The 27,206-nt window shown below is 41.4% G+C and overlaps 2 protein-coding genes across 3 annotated transcripts in view; one reads left to right on the top strand and one right to left on the bottom strand.

Moving 5' to 3' along the window:
* The window catches only part of rrp1 (ribosomal RNA processing 1), a 24,394-nt gene extending 5,554 nt beyond the window's left edge, over window positions 1-18,840 (top strand). Inside the window, exons 1-16 of one of the 2 annotated variants that reach the window (XM_008438495.2) lie at window positions 6,560-6,770; window positions 7,288-7,370; window positions 7,597-7,654; window positions 7,733-7,818; window positions 9,200-9,261; window positions 9,337-9,466; window positions 9,994-10,058; window positions 10,157-10,329; window positions 10,447-10,547; window positions 11,866-11,963; window positions 12,091-12,110; window positions 12,187-12,339; window positions 13,482-14,380; window positions 16,299-16,457; window positions 17,482-17,548; window positions 18,462-18,840. In XM_008438495.2, the coding sequence (XP_008436717.1) occupies window positions 6,644-6,770; window positions 7,288-7,370; window positions 7,597-7,654; window positions 7,733-7,818; window positions 9,200-9,261; window positions 9,337-9,466; window positions 9,994-10,058; window positions 10,157-10,329; window positions 10,447-10,547; window positions 11,866-11,963; window positions 12,091-12,110; window positions 12,187-12,339; window positions 13,482-14,380; window positions 16,299-16,457; window positions 17,482-17,548; window positions 18,462-18,685 (2,505 nt within the window). In that variant the 5' untranslated portion in view covers window positions 6,560-6,643 and the 3' untranslated portion in view covers window positions 18,686-18,840. Of the gene's footprint in view, window positions 1-6,559; window positions 6,771-7,287; window positions 7,371-7,596; window positions 7,655-7,732; window positions 7,819-9,199; window positions 9,262-9,336; window positions 9,467-9,993; window positions 10,059-10,156; window positions 10,330-10,446; window positions 10,548-11,865; window positions 11,964-12,090; window positions 12,111-12,186; window positions 12,340-13,481; window positions 14,381-16,298; window positions 16,458-17,481; window positions 17,549-18,461 lie in introns of those variants that run through there. The other variant, XM_008438500.1, reaches the window with a different exon arrangement.
* Window positions 18,841-23,869: 5,029 nt separating this feature from the next.
* Window positions 23,870-27,200, bottom strand: arl4cb (ADP-ribosylation factor-like 4Cb). The gene has a single exon (XM_008438507.2). It carries the CDS (start codon window positions 26,777-26,779, stop codon window positions 26,195-26,197), a length of 585 nt encoding a protein of 194 aa, XP_008436729.1. The 5' UTR covers window positions 26,780-27,200; the 3' UTR covers window positions 23,870-26,194.
* Window positions 27,201-27,206: the final 6 nt, after the last annotated feature.

The following is a 27,206-nucleotide window of genomic DNA, read 5'->3' as shown; positions in this document are numbered from 1 at the left end:
CGGGCCACGCCGCCCCCCCAGGACCCCCGAAGCCCTGCTCCTGTATTAAGAAAATTGTGGACTAAGTTAAAATTCTTTTGTTTCAACATTCAGTACATAGTCCACATCCGAGACCCCTAGACCTCCGTGTGCCACTCCCATAGACACATTGCATCTCTGGTTTGGTTTTTTGTTTTTACTTTCCTTTATAAAGTCACTACATTAAAAAATATTCGTATATGAAAATATACAGAATCACACAATTTGTTTAACGAGTCAAAGAAAATACAAAATGGGTAAATAAAGTGTAAACTAATTTGGCTCACAAAAGCAATATGAAATCATCTACTAACTAGCTGAAATAAAAATACTTAAATACACAAATTAAACTGCTGTGGTTGAACCGAACATGAGTTTTACAAGATGTTAAGTGTTTCTCCTTTATATTTTCTTAAAATGCAAACATTATGTGCAACAGTAAGAATCTTTCTAATACCTTTAAAAGAAAATCTTCCTCTTAAAAATGCTCAACACTAACAAAAAAAACCTGCAAATAGTAAAAGCTTGGGCACACTTAAGCTCCTAATGATCTGGAACTTTGTTCATTTTTATTTCTTCCATCTGTCAGACTTTTTAAATGAAGTAATGACTGTCAGTGCTTTGATTTTTAGCTTTCGTGTCCCTCCTTTCACTCCCCCCTTCTCTGCGGCACCATTTTCATTGCTTTATCAACAATGAACAAAGTTTTTCGCATTTTTTCTAAAGGAATTTCTCATTCGGGATGTGAAGTAATAATCACCTTTTATCTCACACTTCTACTGATTTATTTAAATGTTTATGAGTTAGCAGACGTGATTAGCTGCACCCAGCTAACTTCTTCTATTGGCGCTTTTCCACTTGGCAATTCGCGCACTAACCGGTTAATGTGCTGTTCGGCTCTACCCCAGGTAGTGAGCTACCTACAGTCAACTGGGTGCTGACAAAACGGTCAGGAAATATCTTTCAACAACACCTGGCCCTGAGCGCTGTGCTAAACTTCAAGTTATTTATTTTCTGGGAAGCTGTTGGTGTTTCAGAAAGGGGTTTTTTTTGCCGTGACTGATTCTTTCCATCTGGAAAGAATGAATCATAGGTGTTGCTGCAAATGTACGTAGCATTTGCCTCTTTTCCACCAGGTCTAGTGGACCCAGCTCCTCTCTACTTGGTCTGCTTTTCGAGCATTTCCATTAGCATTTTTCCTAGCCCAGTCCCTGCTTTTTCAGACCCTACTGTTTTATTATCCTCATGGTGAGATAATAAAACATATTTCTAATACATGATAGGCTATTCTTCTAAAATGGCTCGATATCAAGCCCTACGATGTGATGTAAACATACTCCTGTTCACTGATTGGCCGTGGTCAGACATGGGAGCAAACGGAAGAAAATCAAACAGCGCCATATTTCAATCACGCTACAACACAGAAGTGACGGAGTCCTCTGAAACTACAAGCAAGCAGTGAACAATGAGATGTCGGCTTTTCTGTGCGTCAGACTTCAAAATTCAGTGGCAGTTCGATGGAGGAATGAGCTGTAGAGAATGGCATGCCTTGGTTAGTCGCTTCGGAGCCCAGACGTAGCCCTACTCAGATGCAGGGCCAGCCCAAGCCTCCATAGGGCCCTAAGCAAAATTTGGTTTAGTGGCCCTCTATTTCTGCTAATAATGGGTTGCTGCAATCAAGAGTTAAACGATTAGATCATTCGTATACCTGCTATAAGCTCATTGCATCTCTGACAGTGCTGTTTACATTATATTCTATATGCATTGAGGATATGTTTATCAGCCAGACAATTTCTTTAATTTTGGGTGATCAATGATCAAATCCCAGCCCGGGGTCTTTCTGCCTGGAGTTTGCATGTTCTCCCTGTGCACACCTGAGTTCTCTCCGGATACTCCGGCTTCCTCCCACAGTTCAAACATTAATTGATCTCTCTAAATTTTCCTTAGGTGTGTGTGTGATTGTTTGTCCTGTCGGTCTGTGATGGACTGTTGACCTGTCCAGGGTGACCTGTCTCACCTGTTGAACCCTGGACAAAGACACCAGCAACCCCCATGACCGCACTAGGGATAAGAGTGTAAGATGGATGGATGGATGGATGGATGGATGGATGGATGGATGGATGGATGGATGGATGGATGGATGGATGGATGGATGGATGGATGGATGGGTGTGATTGAATTGAAATGATAACTTCTTTCTTTGTAAAGTGCCTCAAGAAGAAATCGGTTGTGAATTGAGACTTGCAGTATATAAATTTTACTGAACTGAAGTAAAGAAATTGGTACTAATGAAAGAAAAAGATAAATTAGAGAAACAAAAACAAGCTTTATTAGTTTCCTTTATTATCCTACTGGTTTGATGTCATGCACACCAAGGTTTAATGTTTCAAGTGTTGCCACCAATAACCATTGTTGTCTCAGGTAGATTACAGTGAGAGCGAGGAAACAGAAGGACCCAGCAACAAGAAAAAATGTTTGTGACATGGTGACAATAATAGATAAAAAATCCAGGCATATGCAGAAGAGAAAAGAAACATTGGATGTGAGACAATGTTTTCCTTCTTTCTTTCTTAGTTTCTTTTTTTCCTTCTTTTGATTTTTGTTTATTTTTCCATTGCGTTGAATTCGGTGGAAACATGTGTGGCTTCTGAGGCAATGACATGCATTGAGGGAAATTTTGAGCATGTATTTCTCACAAAAGGAAGGATGGGGGCGGGATGAGATCCTCTCTCTAACCACCACTTACTGGGTCAGTGAGCAGGGTGCGTCTTTCAGCTGTTGGAACTAGAGCGCCTCCCAGTGGGCAGGTTTGTGTACTGCAGTTCCTAAAGACATGGAGCAACTCGGAAGACAAGTAGCTGCTTGAAAGACGCATTTAAATAGAATATGCCTGTATTGGTGTGTAAAACTGTTACTTTTTAAGGAACATGCATAAGTGTGCTCAGAGTACAATCCTGTTGTATTCAACACAAATCCCAGTGTTCACTCAATAAGGATTTTTCTCAGACTCTGGACATCAGTGGGATCTGGAGTCACAATGGGTTCCTTGCATGGCATCCACTTGGAGCTTTATGAAAGATTTCCAAAAATGACCCACTGTAAGGCCATGAGTATCGCTAACATTTCCACTGTATATGCAGCTAAATGGCCAGATGTTTCATAAATATATCTAATTCTGGAAGAGCATAAGCAAATCCTGTTTCATTTGAGACTAAATCTTTTTGAACCATCTATATATATAATTGTAAAAGATTTGTACATATTCTTAATTCTGTCATTTACAAAACTTACCCAATTATTATCTTTATTAACCTGTATTTCTTTGTAAACTTCTAAGTCAACGTTCGCATTTGGAAACAACCAAAATGGTGTAATCGGATAAGGCACCGCAGCACAGACTCTCTTTCCCTGTATACCCATTTCCCTAGCGGATTTATCTGCTGCCCATGCAAAACAATCTATTTTAGCTTTTCCACTCTCCCAGCAAAGTCTCAGTATTCTTACTGCTAGATTGTTCCCCTGCAAACTCACCCAATAATTCAACATAATTTGCTTTTGTCTTAAATGTAAATGAATCTCCCTCATTTCCACCTGCTCTGCCAAAGATGGAGATGTCTTCAAAGCTCCGCAGCAGAATCTGGAAGCTGGATTCTGAATTACTTCTAATTTACTAATCAATGTTTTCACAGCCAGCCTATAAACTACACATCTATAATCCATCACTGATCTGATCAAGGCAACATAAATCTTTTTTAAATACATTTTATTTGTGCCTCAATCTAATCCTGTTAAACGCCTCATTATATTTATAACTTTTTTTACATTTCCCTTCAATATACTTTATATGATCACCCCATAAAAGCTTGGAATCGAATAGGATTCCTAAAAAACAAAATGTACTTACTTTTTCTATTTTTTACCCATACATTTTTAAATCACTTTCCTCAATTTTCTTCCTACTGAATACAACAGTCTTTATTTTACTTACTGAGAATTTAACTTTTGAAAAAAATATTGCTACCACTACTTCCCTATTAATGTGGAATTGCAGACTTCTGCCCAGGTCCCTCTTGAAAATTAGATCTAGATCTCAACGGGGTTTACCTGGTTAAATAAAGGAAATAAAAAAATAAACTAAAAAAAGAATTGAGCTTTTCTAATATCTGATTCCAAACACACACCTGGATCCGTTTTACTCCTTCCTTTTCTGAATCCACTTTGACATGAAGACAAAAGTCCTTTACTTTCTACATAACATGTAATCCTTTCAGTTATCATTATTTCCATTATCTTTCCTAAACATGAAGTGAAATTGCTCTATAACTTGAAGGTTTGTTCAAGTTATAGAGCAATTCCAGGTTTAATAATTCATTCCCTAAGTGTTTTAACACAATACACCATATCTGATCTTTTCCTGGCGCTGTTAATCTTGATCTAAATATTGCTCTCTTCATTTCTTGCATAGCAAAAGAAACATCCATGACATTACCTGAAGTTGTTTCACCTTCTAAAGTAAAATCATTTGCCCTTCTTGTTCTGCTCCCTCCTAAATTTCTCCTGTTTTGATAAATTATCTGAGCTATGGATCTTTTCAAATGTTCTTGCCATAACTTCTACTTTCTCTTCATGTGTTACTGCTGTTCCTTCTTCATGTTTTAGAATCAGATTTGTTCTAATGTCTATTTCCCCTCGTTTTCTTAATCATCCCCCGTACATTAGCTATAGGAGTTGTTCTGTCTATTGAGTCACACAAATATCTCCATTTTGTTTTCTTTGCCTTCTTGATAACTTTCCTTGCCTCTGCTTGACTTTTCTTAAATTCAATAAAAAAAATTAAAATTGTGTGTTCTTTTCAATAAAAGCTCCATTTCTTTTCCTTATTGCTTCACTTCACTCTTGTGTCTTTCTTTTTGTTCTACCTTTACTTACAGGAATTGTTATTTTTGATAGAACTTCCCTATTCTTTCCCTCTATACTTTCTAAATCTAGATCTAAATTGACTTCATCCATGTATTTTTCACATATATAATTAAATACATTCCATTTTGCCTTACCAAATATCCAAAAATACCAAAAATTGGGAAATGATCACTACCTATTGTTTCTTGTTCCATTTTCCACTCTCATAATCCAACTAAATCTCTAGACACCAGAGTTAAATCTCTAGCTGAGCATTTTCCTGTATGCACATCTATTCTTGTTCCCCTCCCATCATCCATTCACACTAATTGATCATCTTCCAACAGTTGTTCTGCTACATCTCCATTTGTATCATTTCCCATAAACTGCTATGGGCATTAAAATCTGCACACCAAATTACTTTATTTCAGTTTTGTCCCTGAATTTCTTTTAATTTATCCAGCTCTAATCTTTCACACGGATTGTAATAATTTATTATAATAAATGGATCTGCATTAATTCAAATCTCCACAATTAAAAACTCATCGTCTTTTCCTCTCTTAACTACTCTAAATGACAACCCCTCCCTAATGAAAAAGGCTCCTTCCCACCATTACCTTCAATCTGAACAAATCTAATATCAGAATAATTTAAGATTCTAAAATCTAATTGGGGTTTTAACCAAGTTTCTTGTATACAAATAACCTCTGGAGCTTCTTCTAATGTATCAATAAAATGTTTTAATTCCTGTCCATTTGATTTTAAACTTCTTGCATTCCACTGAAGAATCAAGACCACAGTATAACTATATACTTCATTGTATATAAAAATCCTTTATATAGCATAACTATCCTGTCCATGCTCCCTCCTGACTGGCCTGAGCACTGATCATCCCTCACTTCCTCCCATGTTAATTCATTAATGTTAAGATGATTTCACTGTTACTTGGAATTCTTTCTGCTTTTGACTTAATTTCCATTGTTGCTTTTATAACCCCTGCAATGAATATCACTAGCTGTTTTAAATCCACATACACTTTATTTTATTTTCTTTGGTTTGACCCAGCACTCATCCTGTTTTCCACCCCAACATCTGTTCTTTGCTTCTGCAGAAGATGACTCTCATCTGAATGCAGGGGAGCTTTTTCGACACAGAAATGTTGCACCGTCAGTCCCATAATGTTTCACTTCTGCCATCTAGTGGCACATTTGTGCTACTGCATGACATTGCTCCAAAAAATTCAAAACAAAAATATCCTAAACTAAAATCACAATTAAACCAAACAAATACTCACTCAGAAAGAGAAAAATGATCAGAGGTAGCTGTTATTAAAAAACCAGTCCATGGATAAATGACCATACTCATTTTACATGTTGAAAAATACCTGCAGCCTTCTCCAAACAAAGGATATTTCTCTTAGTTTTGGTGAGGTGAAGTAAAATAACACGGTCAATCTCATAATTTCATGCTATATTCCTTTTTCTGCATTATCTCATCTCACCGGAGCTTTGAGGAGGGTTGCTACTGGGTTATACAAGTCATGTCAGGCAGAAATGGCTGATTAAGTAGTGTTGCTCACACCCATGTACAGTAGGTGGCGGTATGCACCTCAAAGTTGCTTACGAGCCGCCGTAATAGAAAAGAAGAAGAAGAAGCAGAAGAACGTCATCGTCTCGCGCCGCAAGAAAACGTGTGAAGAGAGAGAGAGGATAATCCACGTGAGAGCATGGCAACGGTTCAGGAGCCGGAGATCCAACTGGCCCAGAGGTTAGCCTCCAATGAGAGGACCGTCCGGACCAAGGCGATGAAGAAACTACGGAAATACATCAGCGCCCGCTCAATGAGAGCCGCAGGTAGGCTAACTGAACTGGACGCCCCCAGCCCGGGTCCCGTTCTCCATATGGACGGGCCCCGGGGGCTCTCATATATATGGAGGGAGCCAAAGACGGACAGGGGCCCCGCAGTCGCCACACGGTAATGAACAGATTTTAGCAACAGTGGCCATGACCTCGGGCTCTTCCTGGTGATAAAACAAGTCTTAGCCTCGCTAATGTGTGACTTTGCCCTGGTCCAGTCCACCAGAGCTACTATCCTGAAACTCTTAGCTGCTTCTCCTCTCCAGCCCACAGAACCAAAAGTAAATGGCTCAGCAGGCCTCTGAAGAACTGAACTATAAAAGAGTTCGACATTTTATTCAGGCGTGTTGGAACAGGGATGCATCTAAAAGTTGGAGGACAGAGTTGGGCTCCTTGATCTGCTCTTGATAGGATTATCTTGAGTGAGAGTCGAAAGATTTCGAAGAGCATCACGATTCACACTGAGCTGTTGCTTCTGATCTCTGGGTTAAGCGATGCTGTGTTTGCGTTTCAGGCGGATTCACAGGAGATGAACTCCTCAAGTTGTGGAAGGGCCTCTTCTACTGCCTGTGGATGCAGGACAAAGCTCTGCTACAGGTGTGTGTGTGTGTGTGTGTGTGTGTGTGTGTGTGTGTGTGTGTGTGTCAGGTTAATTTTCTAGTGATGGCCCTTCAGGTTTCATCTTAAAGCTTATTGATGTTTTCGAACCACTGTGTATCATCAGAGTTTAGTTAATACTATCATTGTAGTGGTTTTAGTTCATTAGCTCATGGTTCTACTTGCTCCAGTCATATTTAGCTCATCTTCACTGTTGCTTCCTAAGGAGGAGCTGTCCAACCAGATCTCCACCCTCATCCACAACTTCCATGATCTGGATGCACGTGAGTTTCTGCTGCACCATTTCACAGTGATGACGGCTGAATGACCTGCTGTCTGGCTAACGGGTGATTTCCCTGCAGAGCTCATGTACCTGGAGAGCTTCTTGCAGACCCTGAAGCGAGAGTGGACTGGGATCGACCGGCTGCGGATGGACAAGTTCTACCAGGTTTGTTCTCTTATAGAGCCGAGGTCATTTACTGACCGCTCACCCAGAACCCACGTGGAGGATTCACTGTTTCTATATGAAAATCATTTTTATTGATTAATCCGACTTGTATTGGACATCTTTCATTCTGATTTTGTGAAGTAAAAATCACAACAATGTATTTGCTTTGCTTTTCAGTTGAGAAGCAGTTTAAGTTGACACTCTATGTGTCAAGTGATGTTCTCATGTCTTAGTCTTGCATTGTCCTGCTTTACCTCTGCTTTTGACACAGTTGATCATGTCATCGGGTGGTTTCCGATTGGCTGACACCAGCAGATGTCGGAAAAAAAAAATAAAGGTCAGACAGATTGGGGAAGTAGCACAAAATTATCACTGCACCTGAAGTGTGGACCCAAATACAGTTTGAATGTGATGCAAACTGTATAGACTTTTAACAGGGACACACAGGGAAGCTCATATATCTTCACTGTTTATCTGTGAATTTTAGATTCCAATTTAAACTTCCTGTTTTAACTTTTATGGCCCTTTAAGCAGTGATGTGCTTAAACCTCAGCAGAGCGCTGAGGTCTGCTGATCAGTGTCTTTGTTAATCCCACATAAAAAATACTTGTGGTAATCGGCCGCTTCAGGCTGCTGCTCCCCGATTGTGGCGTTCTCTCTCATTGTTTTTAAGTTGTCGATTCCATTGATTATTTTAAAACGCATCTATAAACCCGTTTGCAGCTGCGTTTGTGCAGACATGCTTTTCATTTAGTTTGATGTTTTATGTGCATTACTTGTATGTTTTTAAAAGCACTGAAGTGATGTTTGGATCAGGTTCCTTCATCACGTCTAACTTCGGTAAACTCATCTGCAGTTCACCCTTTTCTTTTTTTATAATGCTGTTGAAAAGGACCTTGATTTTTTTTATTTATTTTTGCCACTTTTGCCATTAGTTTGAACAATTAACTGTGACAAACTCACAGGTTTTTGTACCGCTCAAGTCTTTCTGTTAAAACATGGCCATAATCAGGATTCATCTCTCCTCACGCCACGTTCTGGGCGTCCGCAGCAGCTCCACTGTGTTTCATCTAACTCTCCATTTGTTCCACTTGGTGTCAACGAGCTTAAGTTTTCAAATGCTTCTTGGTAAAGAGATGGACACTGGCGTAGGGGGTGCTGTTGAAGATGTTGAGGAATTTTATAACTTAAAGTTAAAAGTTGATGTGGAAGTAATGCTCACAATGCTGAGCGAAACGGTGAGAGAATGATTTGAAATTGAGGACATGTAAAACTTAGCTGAAGTTTTAGCATCTTAAGTTGTTTTATCAGAACAGCAGAGATGTACAACATTATAAACGGAGGCGTTTGCATTTCTAAATGTTTAACGTTCCCTCTCCAGCTGGTTCGTTTTGTGTTCCGACAATCGTTTGACGTCCTCAGGAGGAGAAACTGGGAAAGCGGGTAAAGGATCTGGGAAAAACTTCCATTTAAAAAAAACTCTTGACAGCGTATAAAATAAATAACTGCTTTTCTCAGTGCGGTCGGGAAGTTTTTGGAGCTGCTGAAGTGTCATCTGCTGCAAAATGACAGTGAGACGCCCTCGGGATTGCTGCTGCACATCTTGGACCTTTACATGACGGAACTGGCAGCTGTTGGTGCTGAAGAGGTAGGTCGGTACCACCACTGGTAACCATGGCGACTGAGGGATTTATAACCTAAAGCCAGAAGAACTTCAGATCCTCTGGTGGAGACATGTAGCTACTGTTTGTGTGAACAGCGTGTAGGTAATAGGAAATGCTTTCAGGTCTGATACTACCACCAGTCACTGCACTCGCTGTTCAAACCTCTGGAGCTGATCAGGGTTTACCCCAGAAAACTGCTATATGTTACGGTAAAATGCTATTTATGCCTGCAACTATACAGTCTTATAAATAACAAATAAAAAAAAATACAATTAAAATTAATATACATTTTCACACTTCTGTTTAATCCAAGTAAATTCTGGTGGTTCGCCAGGTTTGTAACACAAACCTGGACATTCAGTAATGTTTTTAAAATTATATCATAATCTTGAATGTAATAAAGATTTAGATTTGGTCATGAGAAATGATACTGGTACTGGGCTCTTGTGGATGTGGCTTGCTAATCAGACTCTGCCTTTTTTTTTTTTTTTTTTTTTTTTTTTTTTTGCAGCTCACTGCTGATCAGAACCTGATTTTTATAGAACCGTTCTGCAGGAAAGCAGCCAAAACCAAGAAGTAAGTTTTTCTCTATGTGCTCAGGATGAAGAATTCAACCCCAGTTGCTTGGCTCCGTCCTCCTTTCCTGACAGCTTTCCCGTTTGTTGTTTCTCCAGCCATGCGCTTTTCAGCGCAATTTGCAAAAGCCTTTTCAGCACCATCATTGAACAGGCTCCTTTTGCTGTGGGGGATCTTCTGAAGGAGGTGAAAACGGCGCAGCAGTCTGATTCAGGGCAGGAATCTGAGGAAGATGATGAACAGAAGGAAGATGAGAGGAGAAACGCAGTCGGTAAGAGCAGAGAGGGGAGGCTGGTGAACGGTGCATCCTGACACAGCAGCTCCCACCTCTAACCTGGACTGGTGTTTTACTAAAGTTCACTGTGGCACCTGGACTCTTTGCTCGCAGGGAGTCGTTTGAAAGCAGAAGAAGAAAGTGATGAGGAGCTGCTTCACTTGGAGGACTCCGACTCTGAGCTGTCAGATGCAGACTTTGGACCGGTTCTGCAGGTAAGCATGTCTGTCTGTTTAGAGATCATTCCTTTTATTTTTTTGAATGTGTGCATAGAAAGGCTGTTGAAGCAGTTATGCTAATAAATGCATCTTGAGGTGCTGTTGGAATATGTGAGACAGCTGAGCTGAGCTGCTGTAATGACCAGGACCCTGCCAGCTGGCATGCAGGTCAGGGCTGACAGATCAGCTGCTGTTTCATTCTGAAGACATGAAAGGCTTTAAGCAGACGGCTTGAATCCTGCATCACAATTATGTCATAAAGTTCTGATAACGTCTTGGCAGCAAACTGTGCGATGCCTACTAGAACTGGGCGCATTGATACCATCTCTACCAAGGTGAGAATGGGTACTGAATCAATACTAGTGGGTTGAAATCAATGATGTCGTTTACATTTTCTGTACTCGGTTTGTCCAGTAAATGCTGACTAAACTCTAGGGGTGCAGTGCTCAGAGAGCTCCAGCTGTAAAAAGGTTGAGGAAAGAGAAGGTCCCCTCAGTGACAAAGGGCAGCCTTGGCGAAGTCCAACTCTCACTGGAAATGATCACGACTTACTGTTTTCCTCGACACAAGTTTTCCTCTCTTGCTCTCGGTGAAGCCGGACACTTTTTTCCTCTGCTCTCTCCCTGCCCATGCCTGACCCGCCTGCTCTGTTTATGTCCCGTCTTTTTCTATATTTTTGGAGCCTTTCTTTGCACATCCTCCAAATCTACAAATTATCAGTGCAATTGATCAAATTTTCTCGACCAGAAGTCAGGTCACAGGAGAGCCCTCTTGTCCTGCGGGGACACACCCGGCGGCATTCATCCTGGATTTATTCGTGATGACAGGATTTCTGCTGTTACCTGGCTTATTGACCAATTTGTGACGAGGCAGGCAGTTCTTCTGCCTTGTGGCAGGGGGCGCTCATGATCCCACACATTGTGACTCCACGTCTGCAGAGTAAGAGACAGTGAGCTAGCCATACAGTAAATAAGTGAAGCTACACGCAACGAGTCTACATGTAGCTTGGCTGATACAGAGAGCGAGAAAAATGTGGTTTTGAGTTGTACTTCAGCAGGTTTCCCCTTTGCTGTGCAGCACAGCACTAAAATAATAATATATATATTTCCAAGTTTCATTGAGTCAACAGAATTATTTTACCATGGCAGCTGTTCTATTTTTGATACTGATAATAACTTAGTTCCCCTGAATTTCTTGATTAAACTGGCCATAATCCACACTCAGCCCTCAGTGATGTGAACAAACGCCGTCTCTTATTGTTAATCCCGGTTTCCTAGTGGTTGCTGTGATTCATGGTCTGTTACGTGTGTTTCAGTTCGACTATGCTGCTCTGGCAGACAAGTTGTTTGAGCTGGCGAGTCGCAGCAACACACCCGGACATAACCGACACAAACTCTACAGAGTCATCAAAGTGTGAGTAGAAGCGCACAATACAACCAGAGCAGGCAGAGTTCAGGTTTTGACAGCTTGTTAAAAGGTATTTGTTCAAATAACGCTAATGTTTGCTGATTCAATTTGTTTTGTTTTTTTTCCCGTTCAGGCTGCGTGATCTCAGTGAAGGTACGAGTCAGAGCATTGTTAGACGCAAACATCCTGTCTGCATCAAACACCGTCTCACTCTTCACGTCCCTCTCAGGCATATTTCCACAGGATGAATATCCAGAGGAAGTTTCCACAGATGAGGATGACGAAATGTTTGGGAGCAGGAAGAGGATGAAGCGACCAGCTCGCAATGAGGATGGCAAGGAGAAAGGGATACCAGCAGGGAAGAAGAGCAAAGCTGACGCAGGTAAATTTATCTGTCTAAAGTCTCACACGGTGACGTCTTGCTGTTTTGGTTCCTGATGTAAATCCAAATCATTGGAGGTATTCACTCAAAGCCAAAATGACTTTAAATGTAGCTTATGCTTTAAATCTCAACAAAAACCAAGGAGACACGGGTCTCAACAATGAATAAGCTCTTTATTGAGCATCAAACCTAAAATAAAGCAAGAAACACTGCAGCTGGTGGTGTGAGCAGGGGAGTCCTGCAAAAGAAAAGTAAAGCAAAGCGAAACCAAACAAAGTCTGGGTGAGAAAACAAGACATACAAGAGCCAGTCTGAAAAGTGGAGCCAGGTGGAGAAGTCGGCTCACCGCTCCTCCAGTCCCTTCTGTCTCCTTCCCCCTGTCACCATGGAGCAGGCTGTTTATGTAGCCAAGAGACGCCGGGGCCTTGCGGATCCTGGTGCCTCCCCTCCCTGTGTGCCTCGGGACAAAGAGCAATTGGTGAAATGACGGATCCCTCCATGTAAAGTGGAGGGGGACGTCATAATTAACTTATGATGTGAATTTTAGTTTTCCGTTTTTTTTTTTTTTTTTTTTTTTAAACAAAGTTCAGGTGTGGATATTAGTTTGACTGCACCTAAATCCAAAGGGTTGCATATTTAAAACAGTGTCAGAACGTAGTTATATTTATATATATATATATATATAGTGAAATAATCAGCTGATTCGAGTTTTTATAATTATGTTTGAACCAGCAATGAATTTCTATAAGACAAAATGAAATATCTGGGTTTATTTGAGTCCATCAGAACCAGAACCTGGAGGTTCTCCATTGGTGAGTGTTACTGCAAACATCAGCAGAGAGTTGATCTCTCACACACACACACACACTTCTACGTGGGGTAGACTCGAACTGCACGTTAACTGGTTAGAGAGCAATTTACCAGTGGAAAAGCGCCTCTAGCCTAATCAGAAGCTTTTTATGATGGCACAGCTAAGAGCAGATTAGAAGCATGCTAGTTCCATCAGGTCAAGGAATCTCGAGTTGGTAAATGAAAAAACGAGTATCCCAAGTTTTAATTGCGATGTTATTTAGATTGAAGAACACTAGTTCTTCACTTCAGGACCTCCAGGCCATAAAGCCGTTCTGTTTCTGCTTCTTCAGGGAAAATGCAGGAAACGCTCGACAGGCAAAGTAGCAACATGGAACCTGTAGATGCACCTGTTAATAACAAGAAGAAGAAGAAGAAAAAGAAGAAAACACAGAATCACAATGCCGATTCAAAATCTGCGGGATGTTCAGAAGATTCAGTAGAACAAAGTCCGTGTTCCACTTCAGAGGCTCCATTAGAAGCTCAGCTGCAGCCACTCCCCCCCACCAATGACTCTGAACCCACGGTGACGGACGGAAAGCAGCAGCTGACCTCTGCTACATCAGACACGCCCTCTGAAGCGCCAGCTGTGCTCTCTGGGAACAAGAAGAAGAAGAAGAAGAAAAGGAAGATCCTGAAAACCGAGGCTGAAACGGAGAGGTCTGTTTCAGCAGGGGAAGGTCAGGAAGCCTCGGCCAAGGTTACTGCTGCAGCTCCTGTCAGGAGCAACAAGCAGTCTGCATGGGACCTGCAGAGGAATGACGTTACCATAGCAACGGAGGCCAATCAAACAGGCTGTGATGAAGCACCAGGAGACGATCTAAAGCCTAAACTCAAGACGACAAACGCTGCCGCTTCAGCCAAGAAGAAGAGTCAGAAGATGAAAGAGGCTGTCACTGGAGAGTCACCACCAGCTGCAAACGGGAAGAACCGTCACAAAGGAGGGAAGGGGGCTGGCAGCCCTCAGATCACAGCTGGAAACATGCAAGGCATGCAGAAACGCAGGAAGAGTGTGAAGCTGTCAGCTGACGACGGCGGTGCAGACCCAGAGCTGATCAGCACTGCAGCCAACACCAGGAAGAGGAAGATCACTGTGGAGTTTGAGTTTGAGGCAGATGAGTTGGAAGGAGCTGCAGCAGTCAACAGCATATCGGCAACAAAGAACAAGACCAAGAAAAGCAGAGTGAACAATGTGAGTATGCGAGATCAGAAACTGTTCTTGGTGAGATCAGGTTATGTTTTTAGGAAAATAATAAATTAAAAAAAATTGCTTGCTTTTTTTTTTTTTTTCCAAGCTAGATTGCACTGAGCATTTCACTAGCAGAGCAGGTTTATTCCTAAAGGATAGGTTTATTGTTTATGCATTTAAAGCCAGTGTTCTGACTATCAGTGCTACCTCGTCAGATTTTCCTACCGAATCACGGATAGATAGCTAAGTCTGTCGGTGCTACGCGTCCAAAACTGCTGCCGTCATGTTGAGAAACAGAAAACTATAGCAGGTTGTTTTAATGTTAAATACATTTGATAACATTATTTGAGTGACGGGACTGAAGTGGAAGCTTAGAACTTATGCTTAGCTTAACATTGGAACAATTTATATACATGATGAAACCACATGATCACTTCCTTCATCTGAATATCCTACCTGCTTAAAATGAAAAGCTATAGATGTATGCACTAATTCTTTTACTAGAATATCCTACCTGTTAAAATATTTTAAATACAGAGGCGTTTGTAAGAATAAATCAGTATCAGACAGGGAAAACAGGTTTTAATTGGAATTAAAGACAAATACAGATCACAGCAACTCTTTTTTGCGCATCAATACGTTGTATGTCTGTTGTCAGATGCAGCGCAGCCACAATGTGTCCACCGCTCCTGAAATGATGGCATATGATTCATATTACACAGCTTCAGTCCCACATTGCTACCAACATCTATTTAGCAAAGTTTAATAATAAAAAGTGTAATTAAACTAAAATATTTTAAAGTACAGGGACAAGACAGCCCACAAAACAACATATTTTGTCCTGATTAACCGCCAAACGATGACTTGTTTACAGACTTTGCAGACGGCAAACTAAAGCCATTATATTTGCAAGCTGCCTGTCATGTAAACTAAAAACATGAAGTAATACAGCAGCTTCATGAAAGCCAGGTATAAATAGATTAAATAAAGYTTACCGTAATCTGTGATGAAATAAAACACATGAAACGAAACTTCCACTGGTAGGACGTATTTATAAGAAATCTGCTGAGTAAGCAGTATGTGACGTAGCATCGATGCGCATTACCACAAGGTAGGACGGATTTACGGGTAGCACAGATAGACTCTAACTGAGCCCATCAGCTGTTGCTCCTCCTACACTTTGGACTGAACCATTGTTCTAACAATAGTGGGGGTAGGGGGGACCTAAAAATTCTTATTTTTTTCTTAGATGAATGGCAGATTTACTTCATTCTTTGTTTCTATTGCATTTATTCTATTGATAGTGTTTAAATACAAGGGTTTCTTTCATGATTTCTTTGGGGGGGGGCAATTCTAGACTTTTCCCAGATTAGGGGGGTCCGGACCCCCCAGGAATTTATGCCTATGCCTCAGGTCAACACAGCTAACAGGCGTGTTGAGCCAATTGGTTTGCTGTAGTCAGGAATGTGTTGTATTGTGGGATCCGGTAGAGGAAACTAATAATAAACAAAGAGGAAAAAGCTTGTAGCGTTATGCAGTACTTCAGATGATTTTACATGTAGCATTACAGAGAAACAGTAATATGATTACAGCCTGAGTATCATCTCCTTCCTGTTCCTATTCAGTTTAGGGTTTTTTTTCCCTTTGTTTGCGATAATATGTTATTAATCTCATAAACACGTGACCAGTAGACAGACTGGCTTGTACTGACAGATTTTGGTTTCCTTGGACTTTTCACTCTGAGAAGAAACGGAATCAACAGAAACCACTAGAGGTCAGAGCAAACCAGACCAGAGTAAATCTGCTGGAGCGGAAACGTCCTGAGAAGCTTCTGCTGGTGGAAAGAACTCCATGGTTTACAGGAGATTCATCAAAGTCAGCGTCATAAAAACAAAACGAGTCACTTTATTTTCTTTTCCAGGTAGCCAAAGAGCCATCGACTCCCCAGAGCCTCAAAAAGACAAACAAGAAGAATATTCCAGGGTCTGATTTCATCATCTTTCAGAGAGGAGTTTCAGTTCCACCAGCGCTGTACTGTAAGACTAACGGCAGCCCGGGTACACCTGCTGCCAGGAGGAAGGTAAAGAGAAGCTGAGCGACAAATGAGACCGCACCACTTTTTACAGTGGAGGTTTTTTTTTATCTGTTTATCTACTTAGTGGAGTGTCTTAGGGACAGGGGCGCCGCCAGGAATCTTGGGCCCCATGACAAAAAATCTAATTGGGCCCCCTGCTGTTACAGTTTCTTGAGTCTATTTAACCTTGAAGGCCTTGCTTTCTGTGGTTCAACACAATATTTACTGCTCATAAATTTGACATGCATACAGTGTGCAAGTAGGTTGCTTATAATAACTTATGGTACCGTTTATCACAGATACTTTCCTTTTTTTGTTTTGGGAGCATGTTCAAAACATGCTTGTTGCAATCACAAATTTAACTTGGTCTTATTGTTAGCACAGCCACGGGCAGCACAACACGTAGCAGAGCTCCGCAAGCACATCTTATTGAACACTGTTTTGTGTAATATTTTACAATAACAGAAAAGAGAAATACAGCATCTGCGATGAATACAGATTAGCAAAAAGCTATCGATTACACAGTGAAATACTACTTCCGGTGGTAAGACCCATGATCGTTTCCCCAGTCAGCCTCCCAGGAGCAAGGCGGATACGCGCCCCATGCTTAGGGATGTACTATTATCATAGTTTGCTTTTACATTTGCATTTTTTCCCTCATGAGTTTGGTTTATTTTTGATAAATATAAAATATACAAGAAAATGTCAACTGAAACTCAAGAGTTGGAATGGTTACTTTTTGTCACTTTTGCTTTTTTTTTTCCACCATTGGCTCATCAAGTTCAGCAACATATGAACATCAAAGCTCCACACAATAGAAATGAGTTTCCAGAGCAGTGTCTGTAATGCTTTGAGTGTTGCTTTAAAATATGATCATAAACATTGTTTTGTTCATCCCTGAAGTGAGTTGAAGCTTTAAACGATGAACCCCGTTCCTGCTGCTGTGTAGTTTCTAAGAACATGTGGAAACACTGAGCTTGTAACGCCAGTCGTTCAGTCACATGATACTGACTGTGCTCTGATTCCACAGAGGCAGCTGACCCCCACGTCAGAGTCAAAGAAAGTCACGTTTGGGCTGAAGAACAATAAAACTGCTGGTAAGAAGCTGCGTAACAACATTAGCGGTGACAGTGAGTTACTGTTTGCAGGTGATGCATTCGGTCAACATTTTGTCCTCAGTTTTATTTTTTGAGCACTTGTTGTAAAGTTGATTAAATATATTTGATATTTTAGAGACTTTACAAAGTAAAGAGAGAGACGTGTGTTTTTACTACTTGCATAGCAGACATTTTGACTAAACAGTAGGACGGTCCTAAATTCTCCATTCCAGGTTTTGTTTTGTGCCCTGCTCAAACAAAATAAAGGGAACAGCTAAACAAAACAATATTTCTCCAAATCAGTGGAATTAATGTCACCAGTTGGGTAGTAATCCTTATTGTGGATCAATTCACCTGCTGCTGTGCAAATGAAACATACAACAGGTGGAAATGAGGGGCAATTGGCAAGACAACGTCTATAAAAGACTGACCCTGCAGGTGGTGACCACAGATCATTTTTCTGTTCTTGTCTTTTAGTTGACCACCACTGTAATGCACATTTGAATTATTTCGGTTTTGCATGCACGCGGTTTAAATTGATGTGACTGGAGCCGCTCATATTGGTCTGTCTGCCCTCACCCTCCCATGTCCATCGATGGTTGGATGTGATAGCTTTTCCCTCCCTGATCGCTAGGCGCCGCCTTCTCTGTACCTGGAAATCAACTACAGCTCCATCCAGTGGATAAATGAGGTCATGTCCTTTTTGAAAAGGAGAAAATTAGATGCGCAAAATCTGGAAGCTTGGAACAAATTTTACACTAAATGAAAACCATTTATAGAGTTTGTTGCTTCAATGTACAGATCAATTTTGCTGGGCAGTGGAAATCTTGTTTTCCAAGTTGAAATTGAGCTGAAATGTGAAAGTGACAGGAGGTTTTTCTTTAACTGTTGGTTTTGTTTCTTTGTCTTTTAGAGTTCAAGAAGACTGATCGCAGCTTGCTCCTCAGTCCAGAAGGTTTGTCTCGGGTGCCCTTTGACCCACAGCAAAAACCAAAGTTTGGGGTCCTAAAGTCTCCCCTCGCCAGAGCGTCCACTGGCTCCAGGAAAATGTCAAAGAAGACCCCTAACTTCTCCAAGAAGACCAAATCTCTGCCAAACACACCGAAAAGACGACCTTCAGCAGCAGACTTTTTTTAACTTCCTGTAAACTGTAGACGCACGTGAACCCTTTGTGAACCCTTTGATACAATCTGTTTTGAATTTTGGGCTCTATTTTTGTTTATTCTATCAAATTGTTGCATTTAGCCTGGTTTGAGTGGCTGTTTAAATAAAGTTATTCATTCCTCCTTTTACTAGTTTGTAATCAATATGTTTAAACATATAATTGAGTCTCCTGGAACATCGGAATAAGAATTACACAGTTCATCTTTGTTTGGCATTTATTCACTTAAGGAACCCCATTAATCTCCAAAACAGTAAAAACTAATGTTCCTTGGATCCATACCACAAACACTATAATCAAATAAAATCAAATTTTATTTGGATTTTAAATAAAATTTAAAATAAAACTATTTTGATTTGGAAGTTCTACAATTGTACCAAATGTCACATATTTAAGATAAAGTGATGCAAATGAACAGGGTGCTTTGAATATTTTAAAGGGGCAATTCAATCCTTTTTGTACATTTTCGTAATCAACTCAGTTTTTATGGCTAAGGGTCCAACTTTAGAGATGAAAAATGCAATTTATGGACTGGTGAAGATGTGGAATATATTTAGCAAGATACGAACTGATTTCAGAGGGAGCACACCAGCTAAAGTCAGCTGGTATTAATGAAAATAAAACCAGCAGCTCTGTGCATTACAAAAGGATCGTAAGACATATAAGATGTTTGCTTTGTGACAAATACCTGCTGTTGAAAACTAAACTATTTAGAAAAAGAAAAATGAGGATTACACTTTGTTTAAACTGTCAACGTGTTTCATTGTGACTTTTATGTCTGCTGAAGTTGTGAAACACTTCAGGATAAAAGCTGTAAAGCCAGTCCTTATGACTTATTTATGACTGTTTTGCAGCCGGCAAGTAAACCAAATTATTTCTAAATTATCAGCAGCAGGGCATTTCAAAGTGCTTTACATCATAAACACAAAAACACAAAGTCATGCAACGTAGAATCAACAATCAAAACATTACATTAAATCAAGTCCATCATTAAATTCATAACTGATTACGTTTCAAATCCAACTCTAACCAGGTGGGTTTTCAGCTGTTTTACCGTTTTCTGGAAGTTTGTTCCAGATTGTGGTGCATAGAAGCTGAGTGCTGCTTTTCCTCGTTTGGTTCTGGTTCTGGGAATTGTAGAGCAGAACCTGAGGGGTCTGGAAGGTTGGTACAACAACAGCAGATCTTTATAGTATTGTGGTGCCAAACCGTTCAGTGATTTATAAACTAAACAGTATTTTAAAGTCTATTCTCTGAGCTACAGGGAGCCAGAGTAGGGACTTTAAAACTGGTGTTATGGGCTCTTTCTTCCTGGTTTTAGTCAGAACAGCAGCAGCATCTGGATCAGCTGAAGCTGATTGATTTGTTGGACAGATCTGTGAAGACTCTGTTGCAGTAATCAATGCTACTAACGATAAACACATGGATGAGTTTCTCTAGAGCAGGGGTGTCCAAAGTTGGTCCTCTAGCTCCTGCATCCTGCACGTTTTAGTTCTATCCCTGGTGGTACTAACAACCTTTTCAGCATGTCAATGTTCCTCTTAGGGCTTCTAACGAGCCGTCATTTGATCCAGGTGCATTAAACCAGGGAGAGAACTAAAACATGCTGGATGCCGGCCCTCCAGGACCCACTTTGGACACCTCTGCTCTAGATCTTGACATCAGTCCTCTAATCCTGGAGATGTTCTTCAGGTGATAGAAGGCCGACTTTGTGACTGTCTTAATGTGGCTCTGAAGGTTCAGGTCAGAGTCCATCGCTGGTTTTAGTTGTAATAACTGAAGCTGTGCATTGATTGTGGTTCGCTCCTCTTTAGGTCCAAAGATAATAACTTCAGTTTTGTTTCTGTTCAGCTGGAGAAAAAACATCCACACATTTATCTGTTCTCAGCATCTGTTCAGTGATTGGATGGGGTCAAAGGTCACCTGGTGAAATCATAATGTAGAGCTGTGTATCATCCGCATAGTTATGGTAGCTAATCCTGTTTGCTGTTATAACCTGAGCTAGTGGGAGCAGTCATACTTTTACAAAGCTTTAACTGCCAGATCTACTGCTTCTCAGCATTTCTGAGCTGTCCAACATCTAATAAGGCTGAAAATTTAATGTAGAGCTGCGAATTTTCATAGATTGTCCATTTTTCACTTCTTTCGCTGAGATAAAGCGTTTTTGGCCTCTCAGCTTCTGCTCTCATGAAACATAAGATTTAGACCTGGTTCCAATTTAAAACAGACAGATCTGCTCCATTTTCTTACACTTCCAATCGGGGTCGGAAGGGTGTCCATCTCCAGCAACAGGCGATAGGCAGGGTCTCTCTGGACAGGTCTCTAGTCCATCACAGGGCAATCTGAGGAGTTATATCCATCCATCCATTTTCTTTACACCCTTGTGCCTTAGTGGGGTTGGAAGGGTTGCTGGTGCCCATCTCCAGCTAACGTTCCAGCGAGAGGCAGGTTCACCCTGGACAGGTCCCCAGTCTGTCACAGGGCAACACATAGACACACAACCATGCACACACACACTCACACCATGCAGAAAAACTGGGGCCGGGAATCGAACCCAGAACCTTCTTGCTGCAAGGCAACAGCTCTACCAACTGCACCACTGTGCAGTTATATTAAACTAAGGTTGTTGTTTTTTTCTTTGATTGACTTTGGATTAGTTTAGTTCTACTGATTTGCCTGCATATGAATATTTATTGGTACCATTTATTGTTTTGTTTGTTGCGTTCGTGTAAATAATGCTTTATTTCTTGTTTTGATTACCCCTCATACTCAACTGGGTATGAGTTGTGAAATTGCTCCAGGTAGCAAAGCCTGTCTCGCTGTGAAAATGGGTGTCGGAGCAAAATTAACTTGCAGTTCTGAATAAATCCTCTTCAACACATTTTATGTGGAAGCCCGTCTCCGCCTCTTGGTGGGTCCAGCCTGCGCCAATAGCCAGCCCTTCCCTGAAGGGTCCGCCTCCGCCGCTGCCATCCTCCAGACCCTTCATGATGGGTCCAGCTCCTGCCCGCCAGCCGGATCTCTTCCGAGGGATCCGCCTCCATCGCCGTCACCAGCTGGACTTTTTGCAGCAGGGCCTCACTCTGACAATTTAGTTTATTTTGGGGCTGAGTTTGTATTCCCATCCCCACCCTTGTGTTCTGTTTTGGTTTTTTTGTGATCTAAGTTTGTTTCTTTGGACTCTGACCCTCCGTCCTGCACCTCTCTGCCCACCCTGGTTGGGTTGTTTTGGTTTTGGACTTGTTTGGGCGTCTTGTAGCCTTGTAGCTGTGTTTCGTGTTCCCTGATTACCTTCCCTGTGTATTTAGTCCCACGTGTGTCTCTTGTTCTCTGTCAGATCCCTGTCGTGTCTCTACAGTCCCTCACCACCTCTAACCGCAACTCATGACAGTTTATCTCCTTTGGCTCATGTTTCCGATCTAACAGACAGGCAATTCTCACATTTTCAGGATTAACCAAATACAACACACAGACACTGATAGGATGGTTTGGCATTTTACATTGACATGTAACAGAGAATTAAAGCTATTAATCATCACATTGACGTCAGTGCTGGAAATGCTCAACTCAGCATCATGTTATTTCCCCCGGTTTGAGATGCTAGAAGCCTTTATTGGGTGATGAGCTTCAGTCTCGGCTTGAGGCGACCTCGTAGTGCTGCTGTGCATTGTTTGGACAACAGTGACACATACCCACACGAGCAGTCCGTACACAGTGAGGGGGAGGCAGAACAATAAGAGCATGACCTATATATGACAGAGACACATGAACAAAGAGCAGCTTATCATCCCTCTGATTCACTGGAACAGCTGAAACGGCAACAGAGAGCTGATCTACCAGGGCCAGAAGCTATGAGATTAGTCTCGTGCACATACCAAGTCCCAGAGACCGAGCGTTGGTAAATTAACATTGAACTCTGGTCGAAAAGGTTGATTTTTGGTTGAGGTCGACAATTAACGATGGATCAACCATCAAACAACCATCCAATTCTAGCTAAGAGATGTCAGTGAATCAATGTTGTTTTGTGATTGAATTCTAATGATTGAAATGCCGAAGTCTGATCAACGACTGATCGATGTTGAATCAATGTATGCTGTTTGTCGCACATACATTGAATCGATGTGCTGCATTCCTCTCCCATTGCTCCACCACCACCAGCCTGAACCGTCGATTCAAGGCAGGACGGATCCCTGCTTTCATGTTGTTGACGCCAAATCCTGACCCGACCATCCGAATGTCGCAGCAGAAATCGAGGCTCATCAGACCAGGCAATGCTTTTTCGATCTTCTGTTGTCCAATTTTGGTGAGCCCGTGTGAACTGTAGCCTCGGTTTCCCGTTCTTAGCTGACAGGAGTGGCGCCTGGTGTGGCCTTCTGCTGCTGTAGTCCATCCACCTCAAGGTTTGATGTGCATTCAGAGATGCTCTTCTGTTGTAATGAGTGGTTATTTGAGTTACTGTTGCCGTTCTGTCAGTTCCAACCAGTCTGGCCATTCTCCTCTGATCTCTGGCATCAACAAGGCATTTGTGCCCACATTCTGGGCGCAAATGGATACTTTCTCTTTTTCGGACCATTCTCTGTAAACCCTAGAGATGGTTATGCGTGAAAATCCCAGTAGATCATCAGTTTCTGAAATACTCGGACCACCCTGTCCGGCACCAACAACCATGCCACGTTCACAGTCTCTCGAATAACCTCTCTTCCTCGCTCTGACGCTCGGTTTGAACTGCAGCAGATCGTCTTGGCCGCGTCTGCATGCCTAAATGGATTGAGTTGCTGCCATGTGATTGACTGATTCAACATTTGGAGTTCATGAGCAGCCGGACAGGTGTACCTAATAAAGTGGCTGGTGAGTGTATATGTGAAACCTTATTCACATTAAATACTAACCATCGAATGAGAATAAAAAGTCATTGAGACAGAAAACTGCATCATCCAGATGGGTGCTGGCACAGTCTGAGCCCTGGCTGCTGCAATGCAGATCTATAAATTTAACCACCAGCCTCCAGTTTGCTCTGAAGCTCCTTCTACATGCTCTGATTTCAAAGCTGGCTCGTTTTTTTGTTTTTTGCAAATCAGAGCATTCACTAACATGACCTCTTTGTCACCAATCACAGCCTGCCACATCACAATACATAAAGACAAACTGAAATATCCAAATTCTGGGCTTAAAATAGTTTATTATTAAAAAATACTTCCATTTTGGCTTCTTGGTACATGAACAACTTTGCTCTGCTGCTATATTCACACAGTGTGGTTTCCTACTGGTTTGTTTTTAGTAACTGAAAAGTGCAAAGTAGTAGATGCTTCATTTGCTCCAAATAGCAAAACAAAAACAGTCTGTGTGACACACACAGTGTTCAACTGATACCTTAGATGTTAGTGAGGAAACATAAAAAGAGAAAAGTCACCTGTGACCCCGACTTTCACCTGTGGATGGAAATAAAGGTATCTGAGTCAGTTAATTAATGAAGTCCCAATGAGCCACAGTTTCTTCAGCGTTGAAGGGTCAGTCCAGATATTTCACGTGGAATGCAGAAGTCATGTCTGCGTTCCAGATGCTGATAAAAATTGCTCTATAAGAAATGTTTCCACGTCAAATTGCAGTGAGCTTAAAGAAAAGTGATGAAATCCTCAAAGAGCGGGGAAGTCTAACTACTAAACTGCTGAAATGTTCCTGTTATATTTTAAAGACCTCGTTTTCACAGCTTTTTTGTAAAATGAACTGAAACTGTTCGTRCGCTCCTCAACGGCAGAAACGAGCTGTCTCAACCTTTAAAGCTGCTGTATATAACTTTTATAAAAATAGTTTTATACATGTGTGTTCAAACTGTCACTATGTTGTGACAGGGTGGTACGATACAGATAATTTGTGAAATGTCACCATAACAAATTTTGCATTGTCTCAAAAAGTATTGCGATAACAATATTTTTTTGAAGACAATTTTAAACTGATGTGATGGTAATGACATTACAATGCCAGCACATTCTGCCAAAAATAAATACTTTAATTTCAAAAGAACACTAAACACTGGAACTGGTGAACAAAATAAGCAAAACAACCAAAAACAAAAATAAAATGGACTCTCGGTCTCTGTTAATACAAAAAATGCTCTTGAATGAAAACTAAACGCAACATAAAATACAAACTACTTTGAACCAAAAGAGTGCAGATTATGAAGTCTGTATGCTATATTGCCCTTCAGTAATCATTAGATCTGGATAAAGATGGGCACATCCAACTACCTGATGCAATAGTTCAATAGGGATCAGAGGAGAGCAGTTTATTCACAAATCATCTGTGTCATAACATACTGTTATGACATGGTGACAGTTTCAATGAATATGTAAAAAGTATATTTTTCATAAAAGTTATGTAACTGCACCTCACATTAGTAGGCCTAAAGTTTGATTGAGGCTGTCTGTTCTATGAATTCACAGTTAGCTGATAGTGAGTAAGTACAGCAAGATCATTTAATGGAAATTGCAAAAAAAAAAAAAAAAAAAGAATGTTAGGTTTATGACATCTTTGTTTTCCAATGTTGTGTTGGTTTTATCTATACCAAAAAAAATCCTATAACTACAGATGAAGACATAATTATCATCTACAGTATTTTATTTATTTATTTGTTGTTTTGTGAGGGGTGGAACCTATAAAACACTGAGTTTGCATAACATCCGCTAATCACAAAAACATGGGAGTGTCATATTGTGTAAAACTAACAGTTTTATGATATATGCTACTAACAAACAGATTTAGGACAAAAGGTGGAAAAATTGACACCAGGTGTATTTTTTTGCTTATCAATCTATGACTGACTACGTTTAACCAGCTTGTGCCTAGAYSACAGCCTCAACCCACAACTTCAGCTAAAAAAAAAAGTAACTTTCTTTGAATGTTAAAAAGCAAACTTTTAACGGGCCGCTCGTGGGAAATTATAGTTGTTCAACCCCACAAATAGGAACATTTCCAGTCTCAGTTGCTCTAAATTTTTACGGATCTGTCCTTCCATCACTCTTAGTTTCCTCACGTTTAACCAACTCTTTGCAATCAGACATCTGTCTACTGGAGGTGAGATGACTTAACAGAATCTAAATTCAAAACAGCCAAACTGTTCCTGTAAAGTTGAAGACAAAGCAGCAGATAAAACAGGCCAGCCCGTTTCTCTCACAATTTCTGTATCACAGGTCTTTCTTTCTTTCTTTGTTTGTTTCTTTCTTTCTTTCTTTCTTTGTTTCTTTCTTTGTTTCTTTCTTTCTTTCTTCTTTCTTTTCTTTTCTTTTTTTTTTGGTTTGAAGTTCCATTGACAACCTTGCAACCGTCTGTGTGCAAAAGCATCACTCAGAAAGGGCTTAACAGGTTTGACTCGAAACACAGGATGGAAGCAAACCGGAAGTCCACCCGAACCGGGCGCCGCAAAAATGGCAGAACCCGGGATTCCTCACAGTAAGTCAGGCAGAGTCGGAGTCCAGCTCCGGCCACCGTTACCGCTGCTGCTTCTTCCTCTGCTTCAGAGACTTCCTCCTCTTCACGATCATCTCGTACAGCTTGTCCATGCCCTCGTGAAGCCCCTCTCCGATGATGGCGCACGCGGGTTGAACGTGGTACGTSGTGGAGGGCGCGAGCTCGTGCAGGGCCAGCTGCTTCTCGATGTCGGCCACTGGCAGAGACTTGGGCAGGTCCTGCTTGTTGGCGATGACCAGCAGTGGCGTGCCCTGGTTCTCCGCGAACTTGGTGACCTTATGCAGCTCGGTCTTGGCCTCCTCCAGCCGGTCCACGTCCACCGAGTCCACCACGTAGATGATGCCGTCCGTGCAGCGGCTGTAGGACTTCCACAGCGGCCGCAGCTTCTCCTGTCCACCCACGTCCCAAAAGTGACAGCTGATGCCCTTCGCCGTGCCGTTACTCAGCCTGATCTTCTCCGTGTTGAAGCCGATCGTGGGGACGGTGTTGACGAATTCGTTGAATTTCAGCCTGTAAAGAACGGTGGTCTTACCGGCAGAGTCCAAACCCAGCATGACGATGTGAAGTGACTGGAAGGCAGAGATGTTGGAGAAGCTGTTCCCCATTTTGATGTGCCCTCCACCCCCTCCCACGCAGGAGGATTGGATCCACCCTCCAAAAAAAAAAAAAAACAAACTGGGAACGAAGGTTCCACAGCTCAGGCTCGTTAATTCCTGAGTTGAGGCAGTAAAAAATCCCGCAGGTCGGCAAACAGTGTGGTGGGGGGGATTGATGAGCTCTGCTTGGCCCCCTTTGGAGCGGCGATGGAAAAGGGAAGCTGTGAGCCTCCGCAGGACGCAGCGCGCCGTTTATTAGTATTCCCCTCACGCACGTGCATCCATTTGATGACGGGGGAAAACTCCACAGTTCAAACASTCCTTTAAAAAAAATAAATAAAAAAAAATCTCTCACAGCTTTCGAAAGACAAGCACAAAATATATATCTGTGATGTCCCCAGAAGACGTGAGCGTTACTAAGCACGGGGAAAGCACA

Source organism: Poecilia reticulata, linkage group LG2, assembly GCF_000633615.1.
Source record: "Poecilia reticulata strain Guanapo linkage group LG2, Guppy_female_1.0+MT, whole genome shotgun sequence".
NCBI lineage: Eukaryota > Metazoa > Chordata > Actinopteri > Cyprinodontiformes > Poeciliidae > Poecilia > Poecilia reticulata.
Note: the sequence above shows the minus strand (reverse complement) of the source record. Positions and strands in the feature narration are given on the sequence as shown.